The 23,780-nt window shown below is 35.3% G+C and overlaps 1 protein-coding gene and 2 long non-coding RNA genes across 4 annotated transcripts; 1 reads left to right on the top strand and 2 right to left on the bottom strand.

The window, feature by feature from the left end:
* Positions 1-2,245: 2,245 nt before the first annotated feature.
* Positions 2,246-19,280, top strand: LOC137831432 (DDT domain-containing protein PTM-like). Its single transcript, XM_068639103.1, has 9 exons — positions 2,246-3,554; positions 4,210-4,905; positions 5,053-6,277; positions 6,935-7,220; positions 8,070-8,194; positions 8,314-8,777; positions 8,877-8,905; positions 17,201-17,716; positions 17,797-19,280. Exons 1-9 carry the CDS (start codon positions 2,770-2,772, stop codon positions 18,720-18,722), a joined length of 5,052 nt encoding a protein of 1,683 aa, XP_068495204.1. The 5' UTR covers positions 2,246-2,769; the 3' UTR covers positions 18,723-19,280.
* LOC137831442 (uncharacterized) lies at positions 11,063-12,192 on the bottom strand. Its single transcript, XR_011084441.1, has 3 exons — positions 12,122-12,192; positions 11,926-12,080; positions 11,063-11,472 (listed from the first exon to the last, which is right to left on the bottom strand). It is a non-coding gene; the product is annotated as an uncharacterized lncRNA (long non-coding RNA).
* LOC137831435 (uncharacterized) lies at positions 17,099-23,363 on the bottom strand. Of its 2 annotated transcripts, XR_011084439.1 has the most exons (9): positions 23,063-23,363; positions 20,047-20,167; positions 19,071-19,223; positions 18,443-18,960; positions 18,274-18,327; positions 17,890-18,153; positions 17,636-17,726; positions 17,331-17,545; positions 17,099-17,239 (listed from the first exon to the last, which is right to left on the bottom strand). It is a non-coding gene; the product is annotated as an uncharacterized lncRNA (long non-coding RNA). The 2 variants fall into 2 exon arrangements; XR_011084440.1 differs by lacking the exons at positions 17,099-17,239; positions 17,331-17,545 and adding an exon at positions 19,626-19,792 and having other exon boundaries at positions 17,651-18,140; positions 23,059-23,255.
* Positions 23,364-23,780: the final 417 nt, after the last annotated feature.

Below are 23,780 nucleotides of genomic sequence, written 5' to 3'. Positions count from 1 at the left end.
CCTAATCTTGATAAGTTAGGGATAGTTTAAAGCATTCACTATCCAAACCTCTGCATATTCTATATGTGCAATTAATTCTCTCTCAACTTCTCACTACAGGAAGAATTTTACTTATTCAAACACTCAATGTGGTTAGAATATCTCTCTTAACATAGGTTCATATACTTAATACGTGCATTTGTACAAGTGTTCACATATTATTCCAAGTTTGTAACATAAAATGTTTTCATCTCATATAGTTATCACTCATAAGCCTTCCAATAGCAATTAAACTAATTTAACATCATTAAAATCCATAATATCACTTCATTTCTTGAATAATTGAGTTGAACAATAAATTAACACTTGAAATGTCACTCAAGTGATACAATCTCACTTTAGCGAGATTTAAACAGAAAATATGTGATTGCTTTATATATGGTTTTTGCTTAAGTGAAACCAATGTAACTTGAGCCAAAACACTCTCACTTAATAAATAAAATTACAAAGGAAAGACTAAGATTTATGCCTCATTTTCACTTGAACGAAAATATCTCACTTAAGCAAAAATTAGTAGAAACAAAAATTTCATGCAACAAATCAAGATATTACTAAAACCTATGAAATTGTATCATAATAGTTTTCACATCCTTTATAAGTTCAAAATGCTCAAATACCACCATATAAGGCTCATATACAATATTCTAATCCATTTAACACAAATAATTACTCAAAACTCAACCTAATATCCAATTATATTGAATTCACAAGACACTACATAGCCCAACTCAATCTAACTTACTAATAATAATTCATCAAAGATAACTTCCTTTACTTGAAAGTAACTTACACTCTAAGTTTAGGTAGAGAAAGTTCGAGACTACCAAAATTCTGCAGATCTAGAACCATATAAATAAATAAAACCAAACTTCAATTAAGGACTAAATTGTTAGAAAATTTTGTAAATTAATTTTATAGTGCGACTCATATGAAATAGATTTTGGGTTTTGGGCCCAAACCCTAAATCCTAAACCTATGAGGCTCGGACCTTCCTCTTAAATGGCGTGTCCGTGTCGGACACATGTATCCGACACCGATACTTGTATGACACTCATAGGACACATATTTGTGAAGTGTCAAATTCAAAAAATATTTGTTAAATTTTTGACAATTATAGCACGATTCTAACATAGTTTTAAAAAGGAGAAATACATTAATTTTTTAAAAACTCAAACTTATATTGTATAAATTTGTAGTATGACTATAAAAATAAGGAACAAATCCCTTTGAACCAGTCGTGAAGAACATAGTTCTGCTCCAAAAAAAACTGAAACATATTTGTACACATAAATCTTTATTATTAATTTATATAATTCATAATTATATAATATATAGATTTGTGTCCCCGTGTCCTACATTTTAGAGATTATACGTATATTCGTGCCCGTGTGTTTGTGTTATATAACCCTAAACCTTTAAGATATATATATATATATATATATATATATATATTATGATAACTAATGAAAAGTTAATCTAATGGAGATTGAGAAAGAATAGAAACGGGTTATGTCTCTGCAAAGGAAGTTGTTCACAATTAACCATCAAGAAAGAACGTGACAAAGAAAGAAATTGTAAGAGATAGATTGAGAAAATGAGTTAAAAAGAAACTGCTCACATAGGGACTCTGATTAAAGTAAGTGATTCTCTATATCATAGTTGACTGTGAGAATCATAGTTTATGATGTGCATTATTGTTCATTATTGTACACTTGATTCTACTTAAATTACTTACACTTTTTTTCAACAAATCAAACTAATATTAAATTTAGTTTGTTTTATTTTAAAAATAAGTGTCATTGTCATTATTAGTACTAAGGTTAGTTCAATTAAACATTAGCTTTTAAATGATTTTTTAATTCTAAACAACAATTGTTTCTATAATGCCAATTATTACATGTAAATATCATACTTCAAAAATACAACTTCATAAGAAGTGTCAAATAAATTAACAATGAAACTTAGAAATTAAAAGTGCTCTTGGCATGGGTCTTGTTAGTAATTTTCATCCTTAGTTATCTATGGTAGACAAGTGAGGGGAGAAAAAAACTATAAGGAATACCTTTTAAATCTAATGTTTTCGCGGCAAAATGGTTACAGTTTTTATTTAATTTATTTTTTCATTAAAATTAAATTTTCATTTGATATGTTGGTGAGTTGAGTCAGCAACAGCATGAAAACAAAATAACGCGTCAAATGAGTATTTTTTTTTTCTATTTCATTCAGATACCTAGTGAAATGGAGGTGGTGACTCATGCGTGTTGGTGCTTAACTCAGCCTCAACGAGTCAACACACCCACGACTCGTTCTAGAAAGAATAACCAAAACGCAACTCAGCAACTGAGTCTAGAACAAACCAAATCAAATCCATTGTTCTCCCCACTGTGCATTCTCTTCACTAGGGTAGGGTTATCTTCCATTTCTACTTCTCTCACACCTTATACCTTCAACAACCACAGTCTCCACCATTCATCTCCAACTCTACACACAATTTTTGAACCCTGTCTATCTCATCCTCTCCATTTTCAATATCTCAGAATTCCTTTATCCATTTCCCCAATTTCTCTCCAATCCGCACCTCGATTTTCGTCTCCGCTCTCACTTACCTTCAACTGTTGCTCGCTGCAGATGCCTCTGCAGGATCTGATTGAACCCTAACTTTTGAGTCAATTTTTTGTTAGAAAGCTTAAATCAAAGGAAAATCTATCTTAGGGTTCTGATTTTCCTAGGATGGAGGCGCCCGTAGCGAGACCGAGGGGGCGCCCGAGGAAGAGGAGAAGAAATGATGAGGAGAATGAGACCGAAGCAAAGAAGCAGGCGTCCACGGGGACGCGTCCCGTGGCTTTAGTCGGAAGGTACGTTTTGAAAAATTTTCCCAGGAACGGAGTGTTCCTAGGAAAAGTAGTGTACTACGAGAGCGGTCTATATAGAGTTTGTTACGAGGATGGCGATTCCGAGGACCTCGACAGTGGTGAGGTCCGGACTATACTGGTAAAAGAGGGTGGAATGGATGGTGATTTAGCGCGGAGGAAGGAGAAGTTAGAAGAATTGGTGTCACTGAAGAGACCAATTGAATCCATTAAGGAGGAATCTAGGGCTGGATTGTGTGAATTGAAGGATGGTGGATTGATGATTGAGAAAGATGAGGAAGAAGATGAGGAGGAGGAGGATGGGGATGTCAATTCTTCGAGTGATTCTGGCACTGGCCTGGGAATGGCTTCTGGTGCTGAGGCTGAGACCCTGCCACCACCACCCGAGTTGCCAGTGTCATCAGGTACTGTCGGGGTTCCTGAACAATGTGTCTCACTGGTATTCTCTGTATATGGATTCCTGAGGTCCTTTAGTATACGGTTGTTCCTACAGCCGTTTACTCTGGACGAATTCATCGGTGCCCTGAATTACCAGGTCACAAATTCACTATTTGATGCAATTCATCTGTCGCTGATGAGAGTTTTGAGACGGCACCTTGAATTCCTCTCATCAGAGGGCTCAGAGCGGGCTTCAAGATGCCTAAGGTACTATAGTTATTCGTATACTGCTGTATGATTGTTAGCATGAGTACCTTGCTTACACTTTTATCAGAGTTATCAATTTTAGATTTGAAAGGGGGGGTGAAGTAGCCAACTCCTCGATCACTTTAGCAGGATAGTGATAATAGAGTTGTTAAATAGCCGATATAGTGCCTTTGCGTTATGAAGTTCTTTGAATCTGCTAGGCGAGTCACTGGCCAATTGAAGTTTTGAATTGATATTATGCCAATTTTTATCTATTTTTTTGTTTTAGTTGCATACAACCTAAAATTTACATATATCTAAACCATATATTTCAATTATATGTCATATATAAGTGATATAGTGCATTATTGGCTTTCTGCCATTTTCTGCAATATAACATGAACTAAATAAATAAAACAACATTGTTTTTGGAGTACGAATGGGTTTTCGGAGTCTATGCTAGACTATATCATGGTAGTGCTGTTATAGCACGCAATAAGCCACTATTGCAGCTGCAATGACTGCTATTGAATACCACTCTTCTATCGAATCCCATAACAACTGTCTAAAGTTACTGTCTGCTACATTACAATAGCACCACTACAGTCTGTTATTGACTATTTTATTTGGCAAAATCGTTATATTTGAAAATATATTTTGTTTGATGTCTTTGCAGGTGCAATGAATGGAGCTTGCTGGATCCAGTGACATGGCCAGTCTTTCTTTTACAATATTTGGTAGTCAGTGGACACACAAATTCTCATGAGTGGGAAGCATTTTACAAAGAGGTGTCCACTGTAGAATATTATGTACTTCCTGTCAGTAGGAAGCTGATGATATTGCAAATTCTCTGTGATGATGTTTTGGAATCTGAGGATATTTTAAATGAAATGAACACTCGGAGAGAATCTGAGGTTGGGATGGATTATGATGGAGAAGATATCCTTCCTACAGAATTTGGGGTTAGAAGAGTCGAGCCAAGATACACCTATACTTCAGCGTGTGAGGATAAAGAAGCTACAAAGTTTGTTTCAGCTTCAAATGCTGTGAACCAACCTGGGAGCTTTATTTCATATTCCAGACATACAGAAAGTACTGAAGATGGTGATGTTGATAGAAATGGAGATGAATGTCGCCTCTGTGGCATGGATGGGACCCTGCTTTGTTGTGATGGGTGTCCCTCTGCTTATCATTCAAGGTGTATTGGTGTGTTGAAAAATCATATACCAGAAGGGCCATGGTATTGTCCAGAGTGCAAAATAAATATGTCGGAGCCAACCATTGCAAAGGGAACAACACTTCGAGGAGCTGAAATATTTGGAAAGGATTTGTATGGGCAACTCTTCATGGGAACTTGTGAACATCTACTTGTGTATGCTCAACATCTTTGTGCTTAAGTTCTTTTGTTTTGTTATGCTGGATAATGAAATTTGAAGTTCGGTTAATTTTGCTTAATCTTTTTTATGCACTTCAATTCTGATGTCGTATCCTTGTGATCTTGTAACGTGGCTAATTGCAGGCTGAATATTGGCAGTGCCGAATCTTGTCTTAGATACTACAATCAGAATGACATTCCCAAAGTTCTCCGAGTGGTTTATGCATCCATGCAGCACAGACCAATATACCATGATATTTGCATGGCAGTGCTACAATATTGGAGTGTTCCAGAAAGTTTGTTGTTTCATTCTGTTTCAAGTGGAGCAAATGTGAACTCAGCAAATAGAAAGGAAGAGACAAAGTCATCTTCTTTTTTACTTCCTCCTTTGGGTGAAGGCAATTTGATGAAGGAAGAGTATCCTTTAACCTCTGTCAGTACGACTTACTGTGACAATAAGGTGCCATCTCTAGATGCTTCATCAGTTTCCAGCCAAAGTTCTGCTCTTCAGTGTAATGGCAATGGTAGCAGTATTGAGTGCCTTGTTGTGACTACAAAGCTTCCTGAGGACAGTAGGATGGAATCCATCCTCTCAGCTGATTCTGCTTCTGTTTCTGTTAGTTGCCATTCCAATATGAACCATGGAAATTTTGATGATAGGCCAACAGTGGTAGATCCTGGCAAGTGCTCTTTGGTAAATAGTCAATTTAGTTATTATGGCCATGCAAATGATACAGGGTGTCCTATAAATATTTCATTCCAAACCAAAGAAAGCACTCCAGCCACTTTTGAAAAGTGTGAACGCAATGTAACCAATGGTTTTGCCTACATGGGTTTCTCCTATAAGCCTTTGTCGTACATGAATTACTATATACATGGTGAATTTGCTGCATCAGCTGCTGCTAAATTTGCCCTTCTTTCGTCAGAGGAATCTAGGTCAGAGGGCCATGTGTCAGACAATCAGAGGAAATTGGCATCTGGAAACACTTACTTGCAAGCAAAAGCATTCTCATTATCTGCTTCTCGTTTCTTTTGGCCAAGTTCTGAGAAGAAGCCTGTGGAGGTTCCAAGAGAAAGGTGTGGCTGGTGCATTTCTTGCAAAGCGCCTGCTTCAAGCAAGAGAGGATGCATGTTAAATCATGCTGCTCTAAGTGCCACAAAGAGTGCTATAAAAGTGCTTGCTGGTTTTTCTCCTATAAGAAGTGTGGAGGGAGTACTCCCTAGTATCGCAACCTACATTATATACATGGAGGAATGTTTACGTGGTTTAGTAGTTGGGCCCTTCCTAAGTTCAATCTACAGGAGGCAATGGCGTAAGCGTGTGGAACAGGCCACAACATTTAGTGCTATCAAACCACTTTTACTTGAAGTAAGTGCTTATTAAAAATTTAATTTGTTTTAATTTTATATTTTGGCTTTTGCTAATAGTCATTCATTGCTGAAGTCACACGTTGGCATTTAGCCCTATCTAGTTTCCCATATAAATTATACTTCCTGCAACACTTGATGATGATTCAAATGGGCCAAAAGATGCTGAATGATGTCACTCACATAACTAAATTAGATTACTCTGTGACTTTTACTTTTTTTTATGAATTTAGGGCTTTATACAGCTCACTATCTCTTTTGTTATGAAATTCAGCACGGGCACCAGGAACTAAATTCTTGTGAAGTAGTTATTTAAGGATGCCTTTTTCCTTTGATTGCCTTGCTGCTTTAAGGAACTTTATGTACTCAAGTAGATTTTGTATGGAGTGTTTGTGGCTTTATTCAACTAAAAAATGTGGGCTTACATATTAGGGTGGTTGTGTTGATGAGTTGATACAATGTAGTTTTACATCAATTTGTATACTTTTGGGTTGTCCTGTCAACTTGGTTGCTTTAAATAGTTTAGATGCTGATGTTGCTGCCTGTCTATGTGATCCTTTTCCAGAATGGTGTACTATCATGCCTATATTAGGAATATCTCATCATGACATTTCTTGCTTGTGCCATCTGAGCAATTCTGTTAATACTTCATTTTCAGCTTGAGGAGAACATTAGGACAATTTCTTTCTGTGGGGACTGGGTTAAGCTGATGGATGACTGGTTGGTTGAGTTTTCCATGGTACAAAGTGCCACATCTTCTCTTGGAACAGCACAGAAGCGTGCACCAAGTGGGAGGCGTTACAAGAAGCGGTCAGCTATTGATGAAGCTCCAACTGATGGTTGCCCTGAAAGCTTTGTGTGGTGGCGTGGTGGCAAATTCACCAAATTTATATTCCAGAAAGCGATCTTGCCAAAATCCATGGTCAGAAAAGCAGCACGGCAAGGTATTTTATTTTTAACCACAATATACCAGGAAATAGGAAATATAAAATGGCAATGAAGTAGAGATGGAACTTCTATTGAATAAAATAATTAGGTCCTCCATTCTAACTAGAATTAGCAAGAGTTTGGGACTGAAGCTGAAAGTATAGAATATGTCTCTTTGCCCTGGAATTTTGTGAGTCCTGACTCTCCCCCTTACTTCTCGAGTGCACACAATACCCTTACACCTTGCCCTCTATTCCCTTTAATACCAGCCAATCCCTTGTTCCATGAACAATTAACATAAACTCTTAAAATTGATAGATTCTCAACTAATTGATCAACTTGTTCGTTAAGCATCAGAACTGGGTTTGGCAATGGGCACAAGTGATCATCTTCCTAATTCTTCCTTCTAACATCCTTTTTCCAAATTCAATTTTTGGGGTTGGGTTAGGTCTAAGAATGAGCTGTATTGAGGTCAAATTTTTAAGGCTGTAGAACCAAGCTAAAAGATCAGCTTGGCCTGACTTTTTAATTTATTGTTATGAACTAATTAACTATAAATTATATTTTAACATATATGTATATTAATTAAAATATCACATTACCTGTATATGTTAGTTGAGATAACTAGTTAGCTTTCAAGCTGAATATTGTTGGGTGTTCAAGATATCTGAGTGTTAAACATACAATGGACTCAGCTCACCTTATATAGTCAAGATTCAAATCAAATTTATAGGTCGAGCCTACAAAGCCTGTTGGATTTGACAATTTGGTTATCTCCTCTGCTTTCCTGGATTCGTATTTGTGAATTCTTTTCTTTTTCTTTTTAATTATTAGTGAATAAAATGTTTTCTTTATTACGGGGACAGGTGGTTCAAGAAAAATTTCTGCCATTTCTTATGCTGATGGCATTGATATCCCTAAAAGAAGTAGACAACTTGTTTGGAGAGCTGCTGTAGAAATGAGTAGGAATGCATCCCAGCTCGCACTTCAGGTTTCCTTATTTTCATTGAGTTATATGTCAAGCATTGGCTATAACTTTGTTTGGCTGTAAGTAGTATATTGGATCTTGCAAGCTTGTTGACCTGGTGAATATTTGATTATTTGCATCAGGTCAGATATCTGGATTTTTATCTCAGATGGAGTGATCTGATTCGTCCTGAGCAGAATATCCAGGATGGAAAAGGTCAAGAGACTGAAGCTTCTGCTTTCAGAAATGCAAATGTTTGCGACACTAAACTGGTAGAGGGGAAAAATCGTTATGGGATAGCTTTTGGGAGTCAAAAACATCTTCCTTCTCGGGTGATGAAAAGTGTTATTGAAATAGAGCAAGATCCTGAAGGAAAGGAGAAGTATTGGTTTTCTGAAGCACGAATTCCTCTATATTTGGTAAAAGAGTATGAAGAAGGTAAGGGAAACATGCCATATAATGAAGAGCAGCACTTGAATACTGCATCTGGGTTGCATAAAAAGCGGTTGAAAGCTATCTGCAAGGACATATTTTTTTACCTTACATGCAAGAGAGATAACTTGGATGTGGTGTCATGTTCTGTATGTCAGATGGGTGTTTTAATTAGGTAATGATCCTCTTCATTCATATCTTTTTTCCCCTTCTTTTGCTCTTTAAACCTGTTTTCTCTAAAGATCGTAATTCCTATCTATCTACTTTGATTCAGGGATGCTACCAAGTGTAATGCATGCCAAGGTACGTAAATGATCCATCCTTACTCTATTTTGCTGTGCTAAATTTCCAAGATAATCTTGATGTTATTCTTGTTAAATTTTTATTTATTACTTCTATATACATATACATCGTATTTATTAACTTCTATATAAATATAAATATACATCCATATTTATACTATTAACATAATAGTTACTGTTAAATAAAAGTCCCACATCGGTGGGATCAATTGGTAGCCTTCTACCAATCCTATATAAGGGAGTTTGTCTCCCCTTTTCAATCATCTTAAATCTCTTCCTCTCCTTTTGAATGTTTTTGAGAAAAATTAAGAGAGATTTAATATTCTATTAGTAACAGTATTATATTTTTAATTTAAGAGATTCTATTTTTAATTTATTTAATTTAAGAGTGTGTGGTATTGCTCTCCCCTTGATTTAAAGAGGTGTTCTAGTTTTTTCCATTTAGTGGAATTTCAATTTTTGAGTATAGTGAGTTTTGTTATTCTTTCTAATCTCTCTAGTCATGAGTTGGAATTTATAGAGGTGTTCTAGTTTTTTCCATTTAGTGGAATTTCATTTTTGAGGAAAGTGAGTTTTGTTATACTTTAAGAAGTAGTGTCACTCTATTAGAAAAATAGGATAAATCCTTTGCCTATATTAAACATACATGGTTAAATTTATATAGAGAAAAAATATAAAAAAAAACATGGCCCATTATATAGATAGAAATATCTAACCATATCTAATAAAATTTAATATTTAACACTCCCTTTCGAGTTAGGATAAATTCTTTTCCTATATTAAACTAAACATATATGGTTAAGTTTATATAGAGAAAAAATATAAATAAAAAACATGGCCCATTATATAGATAGAAATATCTAACCATATCTAATAAAATTTAATATCTAAATCGATAGAAATATCTAAATCGTATTTGTTACAAATATAATCAATCATCAATACAATATTTTCTCAAATAAAATGACAATCAATCTTAATATGTTTGGTCTTTTCATGAAAAATTGGATTTAAACGAATATGAAGAACTGACAATCAATCTTAATATGTTTGGTCTTTTCATGAAAAATTGGATTTAAACGAATATGAAGAACGGTCAGTCACATACAAGTGTCATTTGAGTGACCTCTCCAAATTACAATTCTTTAAATAATGATTTAAGCCAAATAAACTCGCTCCAAGGATTGACCCGCTCTACAACCCTAATTCATCGTAATTGGGGCTATTCTCTCGAAAGAAGAGTGTGATAGAAGCATATCCGTTTCAGCCTATCAAACAAAAAGTAAGCGCGTATGCGGTCCGCCAGTCTTTGACTTTGAAGGCTGGTTTTCGAGCGGAATGGTTATTCCGCACTGAGGATTTGTGCTTGTGGGCTAGGGTGAATTTTGCAGACCAGCGGATCTGGTGGTCAACAATCGTTCGGACTTGGTAAAGGTTGTCGCGGCACCTGTAGTAGGACAGAGGACTTATCGCGATGCCCGCAGACCAATTTACGATGTCTCTGCCGCTGACGTTTGTTCTCACTTTTTTGAGTTCATATTATGTCGGAATTCAACTTCGTATAATTCCTAACCAAAGGAGACATTCTCTTTTATTGGCTTTTCCTGTGTATCCAGGGGCTATTCCTACTATATATCTTTCTAGCGTTGTATATGCATCGTAAAGATCGAAAAGAACTGGAAAGGATTGCATTTGAGAAAGAAGGGGTGGATATCTATTTAAAATATTCTTGGAGGGGCGTAGAACTCAATATACGGCACCGTCATGGAAGCCAGCCCCCTCCTCTTTCTCACAGCATTTTCGGAGCAGGCTCAGTGCTTTCTTTAGCCTTGGGAGAAATCGATTCGGTAGTGAGAATCGATTGAGACTTAATCATACCTGAGCCTTCTCTGACCTTCTTTGTCTGGGCAGTTAGCTATAAAAAGCAAGAAATGAGAGCTAGAACTAATGCCACGCCACGGTCTATGTCTTTTGACAAAACTTTTTTAGAGGGAACTTTATATTCTATTTTTGCACCAGATCTCGTCACAACATTTTGTTTCTTGCTCTTCCAAGAGATCAAGTTATCACCAATAGAGACACAATATCTAAAAGTTAATATTGTATTAGATGGATAACATACAACTTTAACATAGTTATTGTGACCATATAACAAACATTTTCTTGGAGAGCCATTAAAGTACTTCAGTATACAAATGACTGTATTACAATGGTCTTCACATGAGAAATTAAGAAATTTACTCACCTCACTGACTGCAAAGAAAATATCAAGACGAGTAACATTAAGATAATTCAATTTTCCAATTAATCTTTTGTACTTCTCAGGATCTGAGAGAGGCTCCCCTGATTGGGTAGAATTTTGGCATTGGGATCCATGGGTGTTGAACAACATTGTTAAATTTTGGCACTGAGAGTCATACCAAATTGTTGAACAACATTGTTAAATTTTCCAAACCAAGCCCTAAGAGACGACCTGAAGCCATATAAGGATTTGCGGAGACGACATATCAATCCAGAAGACTCCCCCTGACCAACAATGTCGGAAGGTTGCTCCATATAAATTTCTTCCTGCAAATCTCCATCAAGAAAGATATTTTTGAAACTCAGTTGATAAAGAGGTCATCGTTGAAGAGCAACCATGATTATGAATAAGCAAACAAAAGTCATCTTATCACCATAGTTTAAACAAAAAAATTGGGTATAACCCTTAGCCACAAGACAAGCTTTGAGATGATCAATAGTACCATCAGGACCAACTTTGATAACAATAACAAAAATCCACCTTCAACCAACCATAGATTTCCTAGAAGGTACAGGAACAAATTCCCAAGTTCCATTATTTTAAAGCGCATTCATTTCATCAAGCATGACATGATGCCAACCTGGGTGAGCTAAACCATCATTGATAGATTTTGGAATGGAATACAAAAGAGGATGAAAGGCATGTATAAAAATGTTAAGATAGTCTATGGTAACTCAAAGAAGTATAATGTGGAGAGGGATTACGTGTAGAATGTACACCTTTATGGATGGCAATGGAAAGATCATGTTCAACTGTCAGAGTCGGGAGGAGTGGAGGTGTTGGCTCTAGAAGAGAGTCACCTGATGGATTTTGGGAAGTCTAACAACGACTCTACACTCGAAGAGTTGGTGGAGGTGCTGACTCTTTAGGTTTACTAGGCACAACAAGAGGATCACAAACAACATGAATATTAACTTGATTAGATACAGGCATAAGAGAAGGAGAATACTTAAAGTAAAGGGAACATGTACTGAATGTGACATCTGCTGAAATAAAATGGCGGTTGAGAGGTGAGAAACATTTATATCATTTTTGTGATCAAGTGAACCCTAAAACAACACATTTGTGGGACTTAGGTGATAATTTATCAAAGACCATGACTAAAATTATGAACAAACCATGTGGACCCAAAAACTTTTAGGAGGTAAGGGGTGGAGAGGGTCATGAGAAAATAAAATAGAATGAGGAATTTTATCATCTAAAACTAAAGATAACATCTAAGAACAACATCATCCTAAAAACACTGAGGAACATCACCATTGATTAAAATAGTACAAGATGTTTATTGTTGCACTCACCTACCCTATTTTGTTTAGGTAAGCACATGAAGTTTAATGAAAAATACCATGAGAAGCCACAAAATTTTTAAAAGAATGAGAAAGATACCCACACCTATTATCACTACGTAAAATTCTAATAGAAATTCCAAATTGATTTCTAATTTCGTCGTAAAAGATTTGAAATATATAAAACAATTCATAACGATTTTTCATAAAATCACCAAGTACATCTTGAATATTCATCAATAAAAGTGACAAAATAATGAACTCCTAAATTAGACTTATTATGACTTGGTCCTCAAATGTTAGAGTAAATTAAGATAAATGGGGCGTTGTGAGACACTACTAGGAAAAGAACTATGAATGTGTTTTCCTAACTGAGGACTTATATGATAAATAGACTTAGGAACATAAAGAACATTATCAATAGATAAAGAAAGAAGGAGATGAACAATACCAACACTATGGGATGAGATGTTAGAGCTATTTAAATAACCAGAGGTAGACAAAGTGGAGAAAAAAAGATTTATTACTAGTAATGTGATTTGTGACACTTGAGTCGAGAATCCAAAGACCAATAGAATTAGTGAAACCAACAAAAGATGTACCTGAATGTGCAACGAAAATAGTGGAACTAGAGTTATGATGATATCCCAATGTTATCAATATCGAATAACCGAAAATATTGGAGACCCTAAAACACTTTTATAAAGTTATAACAGAATTCATAACGGATTATGGCATGAGCATTGCGTAACCATAACTAATAATAATATTATGTTTAGATTATTAGTAAGTTACTGTGTTATGTATAGAATATTACTAGGTTAACTTATAATATTTTAATTGGACCGGGTATGACATGACCCAATTTAATTTAGGATTTTCTGCAATTATTAGGTTCATGTGTTGTGTATAGAATATAGAATATTATTAGGTTAACTTATAACATTTTAATTGGTCGGGTATGACATGACCTAATTTAATTTAGGGTTTTCTGCAGTTATTAGGTTCAATCACAACAATTGGTTGTTATTATTAGATTAGCATTATAGCATTTTATTTGGACCGGGTATGATATGGCCCAATTCTTCTTAGATTTTTGTTGCAGTTTTTGTTTTTTAGCAAACCATAAGTCATGCTGCCAGCTATATGGATTATTGTTCATATTTTAATTGGTCTGGGTATTATGTGACACAATTCATCTTAGGTCAGCTATGTTATTGTTAGGGTTCCTCACTCACACAACATCATTGTCGTCGCTGCACACACCGTCATAGTAACTGCGCGCTTTGCTATCCACTCTCATCGGACCTTGCGTCGCCGCAGCAAGCCTCATTCTTTATGTCTTTTTTGCTATATTTGTTCATCGTTAGCATCTAGTGATGCAAAAAGTGGCCACCATAGACTGCCATGAAAAAACCGCATCGCCACTGCCATGTTGTGGCAGTGACCAGAAAATCTACCACCACTTTCTGCTATGGCGATGCCATAACTGATTATTGATAATATTGTGATATCTTCCTATCATTTAAGAAATTCATTGAAAATAACATGCTAGCCTTGGGTATTAGATGAAGTAGGATCCATAGTGGAATATTGGTTTGGGCAACCACAACAGATCTATGAGAACAACCAAGCAAGACATAACACCTATCAATTTTGTGGCTAAGTTTGCCACAATGGTCACACTTGTGACGCCCTTTACTCGATTTGTGAGGGCGAGTGCGAGTGTGATTATTACATTTAGAAACTAAAGCAGAAGAGTCATCAACAGGAGGAAGTATATAAGTGGTAGTATATAAGTGGTGTGTTTACCTGACACACAGAAGAATAGAATAAGTGGAAGTAAAATTGGGTACAACAAGAGATCCCAAAAATTTGATAATGAACACAAGAATAATCATCAGAAAGACCAAGTAAGCCTAATAACATGACAGACTTGGATTTTTGCTCTCCTTCTTAAGGAGTGGAGGTAGGAGGCAATGACTTAATCAAATCATGAAGAGCATGAAGTTTACCCAAATATTCAACCATTGTACCATCAAGACATTTGGGAGCAACAATAGTGAGGAGATTTGGACACACCCAAACTTTTGAACACGTCCCTCATGAGTACGAAAAAATTGTTTTAAAGATGAGTGAATAGTATATTTGATAATAATGCATAATTGAGCATCAATTTTCAACCAATGTAAAACCTAATTTTCAACAACATTTGGATGGGTAAGATGATGAAGATAACTTTATTCTTAAGTCATAATTTAAGATCCAAGTGTCATAATTAATTATCAATGGAGTGAAGAACATTGACATAGTATAAATAGACAAATCCGACATAGTGGTAGCAGTAGAAGTCATAGATGACAAGGGCAAATCCAATCACCGACCTATTGGTGACAACAACAACGGCTCAAGCAGCAAGGAAGAGTGGGTTCATTAGAAAAAGTTGAACTCTAACCTTATACTCTACATACCATATTAAAATAAAGGAAAAATAAGATAGATACCTAACATACAAAAAAATATGGACTAAACCCATTACAGAAAAAGAAATATCTAATAATATCTAACTCTTGGTATTTAAGTATGTCTATTAGTGACTTATCTTTCTTCTTTTTGGTGTCACAAGGAAAAATTTGGTTGGCATTTAAGTATTTCCGTTAGTGACTTATCTTTCTTCTTTTTGGTGTCACAAGGAAAAATTGGTTGGTATTTAAGTATGTCCGTTAGTGACTTGTCTTTCTTCTTTTTGGTGTCACAAGGAAAAAATTGGTATTTAAGTATGTTGACCTATCTTTTTTGGAACTCACCTGACCTGGTGGATTAGTTCATTAGTTCATGGTTTATCAGTTGTTTCAATAGTAGTTAGTATAATCTTTCACATATGAAGGGCGGTCATGTGGAAGTGGCATGCCTAGAAAAGTTAAGGCAAAGTGAATTTTGTATCTAAGTGTGTCCACTAGTGATATGTTTTTTGGTTACTATTGAATATAAAGTGTGATAGTGTGAAAGTGCATGCTAGGATTGTTAGGACAAGAAAAAACTTGTATTTAAGTGTGTCCATTAGTAATCTATATATCTTTCCTAGGAACTCATCTAGTGTATTAGTTCATGGTCTATCACCATTGTTCAAATAGACCATACAATTCATAGTGGAAATTGCATAAACTGATTTTGTTGAAAAATTTGGTATGACATAATGATAACAAAATATGATATATAGTAAAGTTGAAGGAGAGTAATTTATCCTTCTGAAAATTTAAGACAAGGGATATATTGAGAAAAGATAATTGTGTAGGTGCTATTGAAAGTAGACCTTTGAATATTATAGATGAGATTGGTAACAATGGCATATTCAGTTTTATCCCATCTTGTGAAAAAGAAGCTTGAAGGAGACTTGGGATACCCTCGTCAAATTGTATCATGATAAACCACTTCACGCAATAATTACTTTAGAGAAAAAACTTTATACACTTCAAATGAATATAGTAATGAATCATATCAACAATCTAAATACTTTATTTGATCACATAGTATTGGATAAATAGAACTCTACTAGTCAGAATAAGTTATGTTGAAAACAATAGGAGTGGCCAAATCTTTCTGGACATAAACAATTAAGTGTGTTTGTTATATGATACAAAGTGATATTAAACAATTATAAACAACAAAGTGATACCTTTATACTTCTGGTTATATGTTTGGATTTTAGATTTTAGTTAGAAAATTAAGTTGAGTTGAATTCAACTAAAGTTGAAAAAAACAACTTATTGTTGCTTTTAAATCAACTAGAGTTTGAGGTAAATTTTGCTTCTAAGTGAATATGAAAGAAGTGTCAAATACATTGGTAGTGTTTAGTAGAAACGGAAAGTTGGTTTAGGTATTTTGACAGAAATCCAAACACACCCTACGTCTTTATACTTACAATAAGGGTGCTAAGTTGATTTTCCAAGTTACAAGATGTTGTGGTTTTGTTCACTTCAAAAACTAAGTACATGGTAGAAGTTATCTGGATTCTCAATGGTTAATGGAGGAACTTGAGCACAAGGAGTAGAAGATTACTATGTTTTGTGATAGTTAGAGTGTCTTGTAATTGCAAAAAAAAGGTTTTTCATTCTAGGACAAAACGCTTAAGTATATAGGCATCACTTTGTTCAAAAGGTAGTAGATGAACAAAGTGTGAACATACAAAAGATTTATACCAAAGAAAATCCAGTAAATATTATGACAAAATTGGTTTGCATTGACAAAGTGTGTATGTCGTTGATCCTACCATGACCTATAATAAAGTTAGCATAAAGATTCAATTAACTCAATCAAAATCTTCAAGCGGGATAATTGTTAAGCGAAAGTACCTCGTGGGTGGGTTCAGTTAATAGACTTTCTACCAATTGCTATATAAGGGCTCTCGATCATCCCAAATCTCTTCCACCACTCTTTTTTAAAATGCTTTAGAAATTAGGAGAGAAAAAAGTCACTTTTAATGTTTTCTTAGAAGATAGTGAGTGTATTGTTTTATCCTTGAACACGTAGAGAGAGAGACGTGATAATTTCTTGTATTATTTCCCATCTCTTGTTTTAGTTAAAGATTATGTCTGGTACCTAACAGTTAGACATAAACGAAACTTTTTATTAATGTTTGATATTTAAAATCCAAGCATTTGTATTATTCATGTTCATAAATGTATCTTGTTCCTTATGGGGGTGCTAGGTTATTGTCACGAGGGTTGTTCCACAAATCCAATAGTCTCTGCAAATGAAGTTGAGTACTTGAGAACGTGTAAGCAATGTTACCATGCCAGATTACTTGCTCAGAAAGAGAATAGTAATGAATCTCCTACCAGTCCATTACTCCTACGAGGACGAGAAAATAACTCTGGGACAGCTTTGAAGAGATCAAGGCCTAAAACTCTTGATCAAGTACAGAAATCTTCCAAGACAAAGGCTAAATGTTCTGAACAAGAACCAACTACTAGGATAAATGATAATCATCTTGACAAGCAACAAGTCGCTTCTGTGGCCACTTCAGCTGGAAAGCGTCATCGCAAAAACTGTTCTTGGGGTATTATATGGAAAAAGAAAAATAATGAAGATAGCAATGATTTCAAGCTCAGGAACATACTTTTGAAAGGGAGCTCAAACATACCAGAAGTAAAACCTGTTTGTCACTTGTGTCGAAAGCCATATATGTCTGATCTGATGTATATTTGCTGTGAGACATGCCAAAGTAAGATTTTCTGTAGTAAATAGTTTTTGAAATGTTAATGGTGATTATAATTGTTTATCTGATATGTTTGCTTTTCACAGATTGGTATCATGCTGAAGCTGTTGAACTTGAAGAATCCAAACTTTCTAGTGTGTTGGGCTTCAAATGTTGCAAGTGTCGAAGGATAAAATCACCTGTTTGTCCTTACTCTGATGTGAAGCCTGAGAGACCAGAGGGCAAAGGCAAAAAGTCACGCACAAAAGCAAAGAAAGAACATTCTGGAGCAGATACTGATTCTGGAGCAATCTCTGATATGAGAGAGTGTGAAGCTGCTACTCCCGTCTTTCCTGTATATGATGATACTTCCGCCTTTTCTGTGGAGGATCCTAGTTCTGTCTTTCCTGATGAGGATGATCCTCTTCTTTTCTCTCTCTCAAGTGTTGAACTGATAACAGAACCTAAGATTGATGAGGATATTGAGTGGAACAGTGTCAATGTCTCTGGGCCAGGGCTTCAGAAACTGGCAGTGAGAAGGAATGTTAAGAATGAGGGTGATGATGATTCTTTTGGAGGTGTACCTTTGGATGCTGAATTCTCTACCTACGGTGGAGAGGCAGGTAATCTGTCCAATCCTGCAGAGGAATCTACATCTTTAGAATATGCCTCTGGTGTTGACATAGACAACCAGCTGCCCAATGACTCTCAAAATGTAAATTACGATGATTACATGGATTTTGAACCCCATACCTACTTCTCTGTAACAGAACTGCTACAGTCAGATGATGGTGGTCAGTTTGAGGGAGTTGATATGTCTGGGGACTTGTCAGGATATATGGCGGCAGATAAATCAGAACCTACAACTTACACCGGCTATAGTTGTATGCAATGTTCGCAGATGGAACCAGCCCCTGATCTCCGTTGTGAGATTTGTGGGATTTTGATTCACAGCCAATGTTCGCCTTGGGTTGAATTACCATCGATTGGAAGTTGGAGGTGTGGCCATTGCCGGGAATATGGTAATAACTGATATGTTGATTTTTGATAGTTCGCTTGGTGCGGGTGGCGCCGAGTAATAGAGAAGTAATTTTGTGATATTATAACAATCATGTAAAGCTGGTAGAATGCTTAGCTCTGCAATCTAGGGGGCACATGACGAGAGGAGTTGATGGTTTTCGTTGTTGATCTGGAATCATGGCATTTCGGCGGATTTTGTTCCCTAGTTAGTGGGATATTGTCCTTCCCATTTCAGTCCACAGGAAATTGCTCTGAACTCAGAGATAAGCAATATTTTTTCACAATGCTTCTCTGATGCATTATTTGTATAGATTAAAAATTAAAATTCTCATTTTTTTTCGGACAAGTTAAGAAGTTATACCCAATTTAAAGGGAAGCTTTTATAATGCGTTCATATACACTCCGTGAAATGCTTGGGATGGCCATTTAACAGGTATTCCATAATTTGTCATGTAAATGGAGTGCGCTTGTCGGCATTATGAAATGCTTTTGGGTGTTCACATCCGGAAGAGACCTGTAATAGAGAACTTGCATTGCGTCAGACTTGGGATAGTTGTGTTTTTTTATATCACTGCGCATACAATGTTTTTGTTTCTGTTATAAACCGATGACTTGAAGCATTTGAAAGCATAAAAGCATGTATTGTACACTCCCTATCCTATTAATGAAACTATTTTTTAGAGAATGACGAGACTACTTTACAAGTTGTACTACGACACTATTTTTACAAGCTGTATTATTATGTGAACCGCAAATAATCCAGTAAAAGAGCAATATAAGAAAATGGCCACTACTTTCAGCAGAAAGAATCTAAAAAATGCCGATCAAGCCACAGAAATAGCTCACGGTTTTGTACAGTCACTGGCTTGAGGACCGTACTTGTTGAATTAGGCTGTGGTTATCGTAACTAACATACATGTGGTGTAGCCCGCATTGCTCCAGGATCTGTCAATGCAGTGCTGGCTTGTTGAGCCATTGGATGTTCATCTTAGTACGATGACAATCAATTAGCAAAAACTGCTTCTGCTCAAAGGAAAACTATCTCGTACCTCACATCCCTGTCTGCATGCTTACAAAAAACTACTGTGCAGATAGATAGCAGGAAAAAAATGGAAATAGATAAGTATGTGCTTTAAGTTAAATGGTAGTAGCCATTGAATATTTTCGCCTGTTAGAGCAGTGGAAGGGGTGTAACTCCTCTAAACAGAAAAATCAACAAAATGAATTCATTGATCATAAACAAGACAGTCAATCAACAAAATAAGCAACATTTAATTAACTCACTCAAAATTAGTATAACTGAACTGGCAGCATACAAACATATAGCAGAGACTTACCGCTTCTTGAAGCTTTAAAAGATGGTCCAGAAAGTGATCTCCATCAGGGAAAAACATTTCACAAGATATAAGTATAGACTGAAGAATTACTTGGTACAGATGGAAGACGAGGTTTTTTGACCTACAAAAGGAGACAGGTGAGAATGAAGTAACATTTTTAACCCATGGGTTTCATTATTGTTGCATGGAAAGCGAGGTTTTTTGTCCTACAAAAGGAGATAGGTGAGAATGAAGTAACATTTTGAACCAAGGGGTTCATTATTGTAGCATGGAAAATAGAAATTTAAAATCTTATATTACAATATTTGTGATATTTCAATTTCCTCAACAACAAAGATCAGTTTAACATAAAAGAACAGCTCTCTATCAACCAAAATTGCACTAAATCACCGACAAGACCTTCAAGAAAAACCAATATGATAAAGTCAGATTACATGCCAGACATCACGAGAGATGTCTCTCAAGATAATATGCGCTTTACATGATAAATATATTGGGCATCAATTCGGTTACAGGGAAAGAATCCCATGATTTGTCATGTTAGGAACATAAAACACAGTTTTACGTTTATGTACCATATTGTTTCAAATGGCGAAGTCAAGAACAGCTATACCCTGTTTGGTGGAGATTAATGATTTCAAGCGGATTTTGCACCCATGCAACCAAAAGAGGAGAAATTTAAACAAAAATAGAAAGCAAAAGTTAGAGTAGCAATGAGCCCTCCACTCTGATTTAACACCAATCTGTTGCCAATACATAAATGTACAAAACACTAAGAACATCAGATATCTACAATAACCTCGAGCCTAACTTAAAGTAATGTTGGACCATAATGACAAATCAAAGGGTAAACTATGAATTTTATTCCAAAACTGTAATTCAATGTTACTTAGTTCCCTGAAAGTTTAATTTCTTATTCTCTATCACTTCGGTATCGCCCTTAGATGCCTTGCCTGATACGCTTACCGAGCATTTTGTTCCCTGAACATACGCCTACTATCTATCATTTTAGTCTCTGGATTTAACCATTTTAGTACTTCAACTTAATCAGTTACTATCATTTAGTTCATGAAAGAACTTTTGAAATATCAAAATAGTCTTACAATGGCAGCACATGGTTAAATTTAGGGACTAAAATGACAATAAATGGTTAAATTCAAAGACTAAAATGACAGTAAGTGGTTAAAATTAAGGAATAAAATGATAGGTGGCAGAGTTCAAGGAAAGAATGTCAATAAATGATAGAGTTTAAAGACTAAAATAACAGTAAATGCTAAAATTCAGCAATCAAAATGATTGTAAGTGTATCAGGTAGGGGGCTTTTAATGACAGGACAGGACTAAAACTACACTTTCAGATACCTGTTTTCAATTTTAATATTTTCAGGGTCTAAAGTGACTTTTTACCCAAAATAAAATTACAGAGTGAATATTTGCAAGTTTTTCATCAAATATCATCATATTGCATGGCCATATTTCAATGTAAAAGTTTCAGTTCAGATGCAAAAACAAAAGAATGACAATATACAAAGGGAAAAGTTCTCCTTTCAATAAGGCTTCACTAAGATACTATGCGAGGGACAGTTGTACAAATAATAAAATGCTATTACAAGACGACAAGGCCAATTCTCAGAAAAGGTTGACATTTTTTCCATTATCATACAATGGTCAATGCTATGGCACTGGAACGTTTCATTTCAACTAATAATATCATTGCAGAGAATATTTATTGCTATCTCAAAGTCATGATTTTCATTGATCAAAGGTGATGTTACGATGTACCCAACTTGCAGCCAGCTATTGAAAAGATAAAAATTATAGAAAGGTCTCATGAAAAGATAAAAATTTACCAGCTTTTCTGGATACTTAGTAGTAGATATTAGAGAAACTTCTTCCATGTGACAAAATCCACACCATAGCCAAACATATATATGTAAAGAAAAGTAGAAAATTAATACACATGCATTACTAAGAGTCAAGTTGTTTTGATTGTAGAAACCAATGACAGGTAATATATAAGATTTTTTATTTTAAAAAAAGAAGCAATTTTACGTGAAATGTTAAAATGCCTAAAGTTGTCAGTAATGCCCAATAGTTTCCCATATGAAATTCACAGTCCCCACCCACCATGTGATAAAAGCCCCAAAACATGTAAAAGAAAGTAAAGTTTATGAAACCTTAAGCAGTCAGTATAGTTACTTGAAGGTAGCCCCACAAAATAACTGTTATTAATTGAAAAGCATTTAATAAAATCTGATGAAACTAAAATCATTGACCCTCTACTACTAACCGAAAACAAGTGCAGTGCAACGGCAGGCAAATGCAACCTAATTGTTCAGAGTTTTAGGAACTAACTACAGACTCACCAAACAATTCCAGCAGTCAATGTCAACTACACCAAGATTTCATTTGGAACGACTTTCTCAAGAATTTATTGAATAAATTGTCTTCATATGAGCTGTAAGCCATTTTCATAAGAGCTTATTTTGAAAAAGGATAAAAATTGTTTAAGGACATATCAATATAAACTATTTTTATAAACTTGCATCAGTGCAAAATGTCATAAGATAAATCCAACTAAGCATTAAATATACTATTTCAAAGGGACCCCAACACCCAATCACAAATCATCATAATAAGTAATCAATATATAAAGATGAATTAAGCAGCCAAAGGAACACTATAAGAAGATATTCAACCGATCACAATCACACGGATCAAACAATACAGTCAATTTAACACCTGGAAGGATGAGAGAAATTGTTGATCTGCCTACTTACTCCACAATACACACCAGTACCAAATACACCCGTTATACTAAACAATGATAATTTACTATTCAATTCATGCATAAATGCTTTCCAACATTGCAAATCAAACTTTAACAACAATTCCCCGCACCACCACGACACACATTGACATCACAATCTTGAAAAATCAAGTTCCAACTCCACGTAAAAATAAATAAACGCACGATTTCGTGAAGTCGAAAATGCGATACAGAAACCCTAACCTACTCGTTTAAGAAGCGCATTAAGATTCTGTCCAGCTCCCTGCCGACGTGGAGCCTCTGGCGTTCCTTGTTCTGGCAATTGCATATCTCTCTGAAGAAGACGAAGAGCGTTCTCGTCCCAGACAACACCGTCTCCGTTCAGATCCACCACCGCGATAGAGCGGAGCGCCGCCACCTCCCTCTTCTCCTGCGAACTCGGAGATCATTATTGGATCTGCCAATGCAAATTGAGTTTTATTAGATTCTGATTAAGCTCCGATAGAAAAGGAAAATGCTTAGAGAGAATGAGAGAGAAAGAAGAAAACGAGAGAGCATGGAAGGAGCAAGAACACGATTATTACTATTATGGTAGCACCTGCAATTTTGCTTAATCATGGTTATTTTTCCCTCACCTAATAATGATTTTATGATTTTTTTAAATTATTAATAGAACAAATATACAAATTAATAATTGATTATTTTTCTGATTAATTATCTTGATCTTTTTTAAGAGTAATATTTTGCCTGGATCAAAGTTAAGAAAAAAAAACTACAAAATCTATTCGAATTTCAAGTTGAAATTCAGTATAACAGAACATATTATTATACTAACTAACACATTAATTTGTTATAATTCTATTATTAGAGTTTGATTCACTAACTATTGCATAGAAGAAAAAATGATAAGAGTAAGATCTCTTTTAGGAATATAAATAATTTCCAATAATTATTGGATATGAAAT

The sequence above is a fragment of the Phaseolus vulgaris genome, chromosome 11 (genome assembly GCF_000499845.2).
Source record: "Phaseolus vulgaris cultivar G19833 chromosome 11, P. vulgaris v2.0, whole genome shotgun sequence".
Lineage (NCBI taxonomy): Eukaryota > Viridiplantae > Streptophyta > Magnoliopsida > Fabales > Fabaceae > Phaseolus > Phaseolus vulgaris.
Note: the sequence above shows the minus strand (reverse complement) of the source record. Positions and strands in the feature narration are given on the sequence as shown.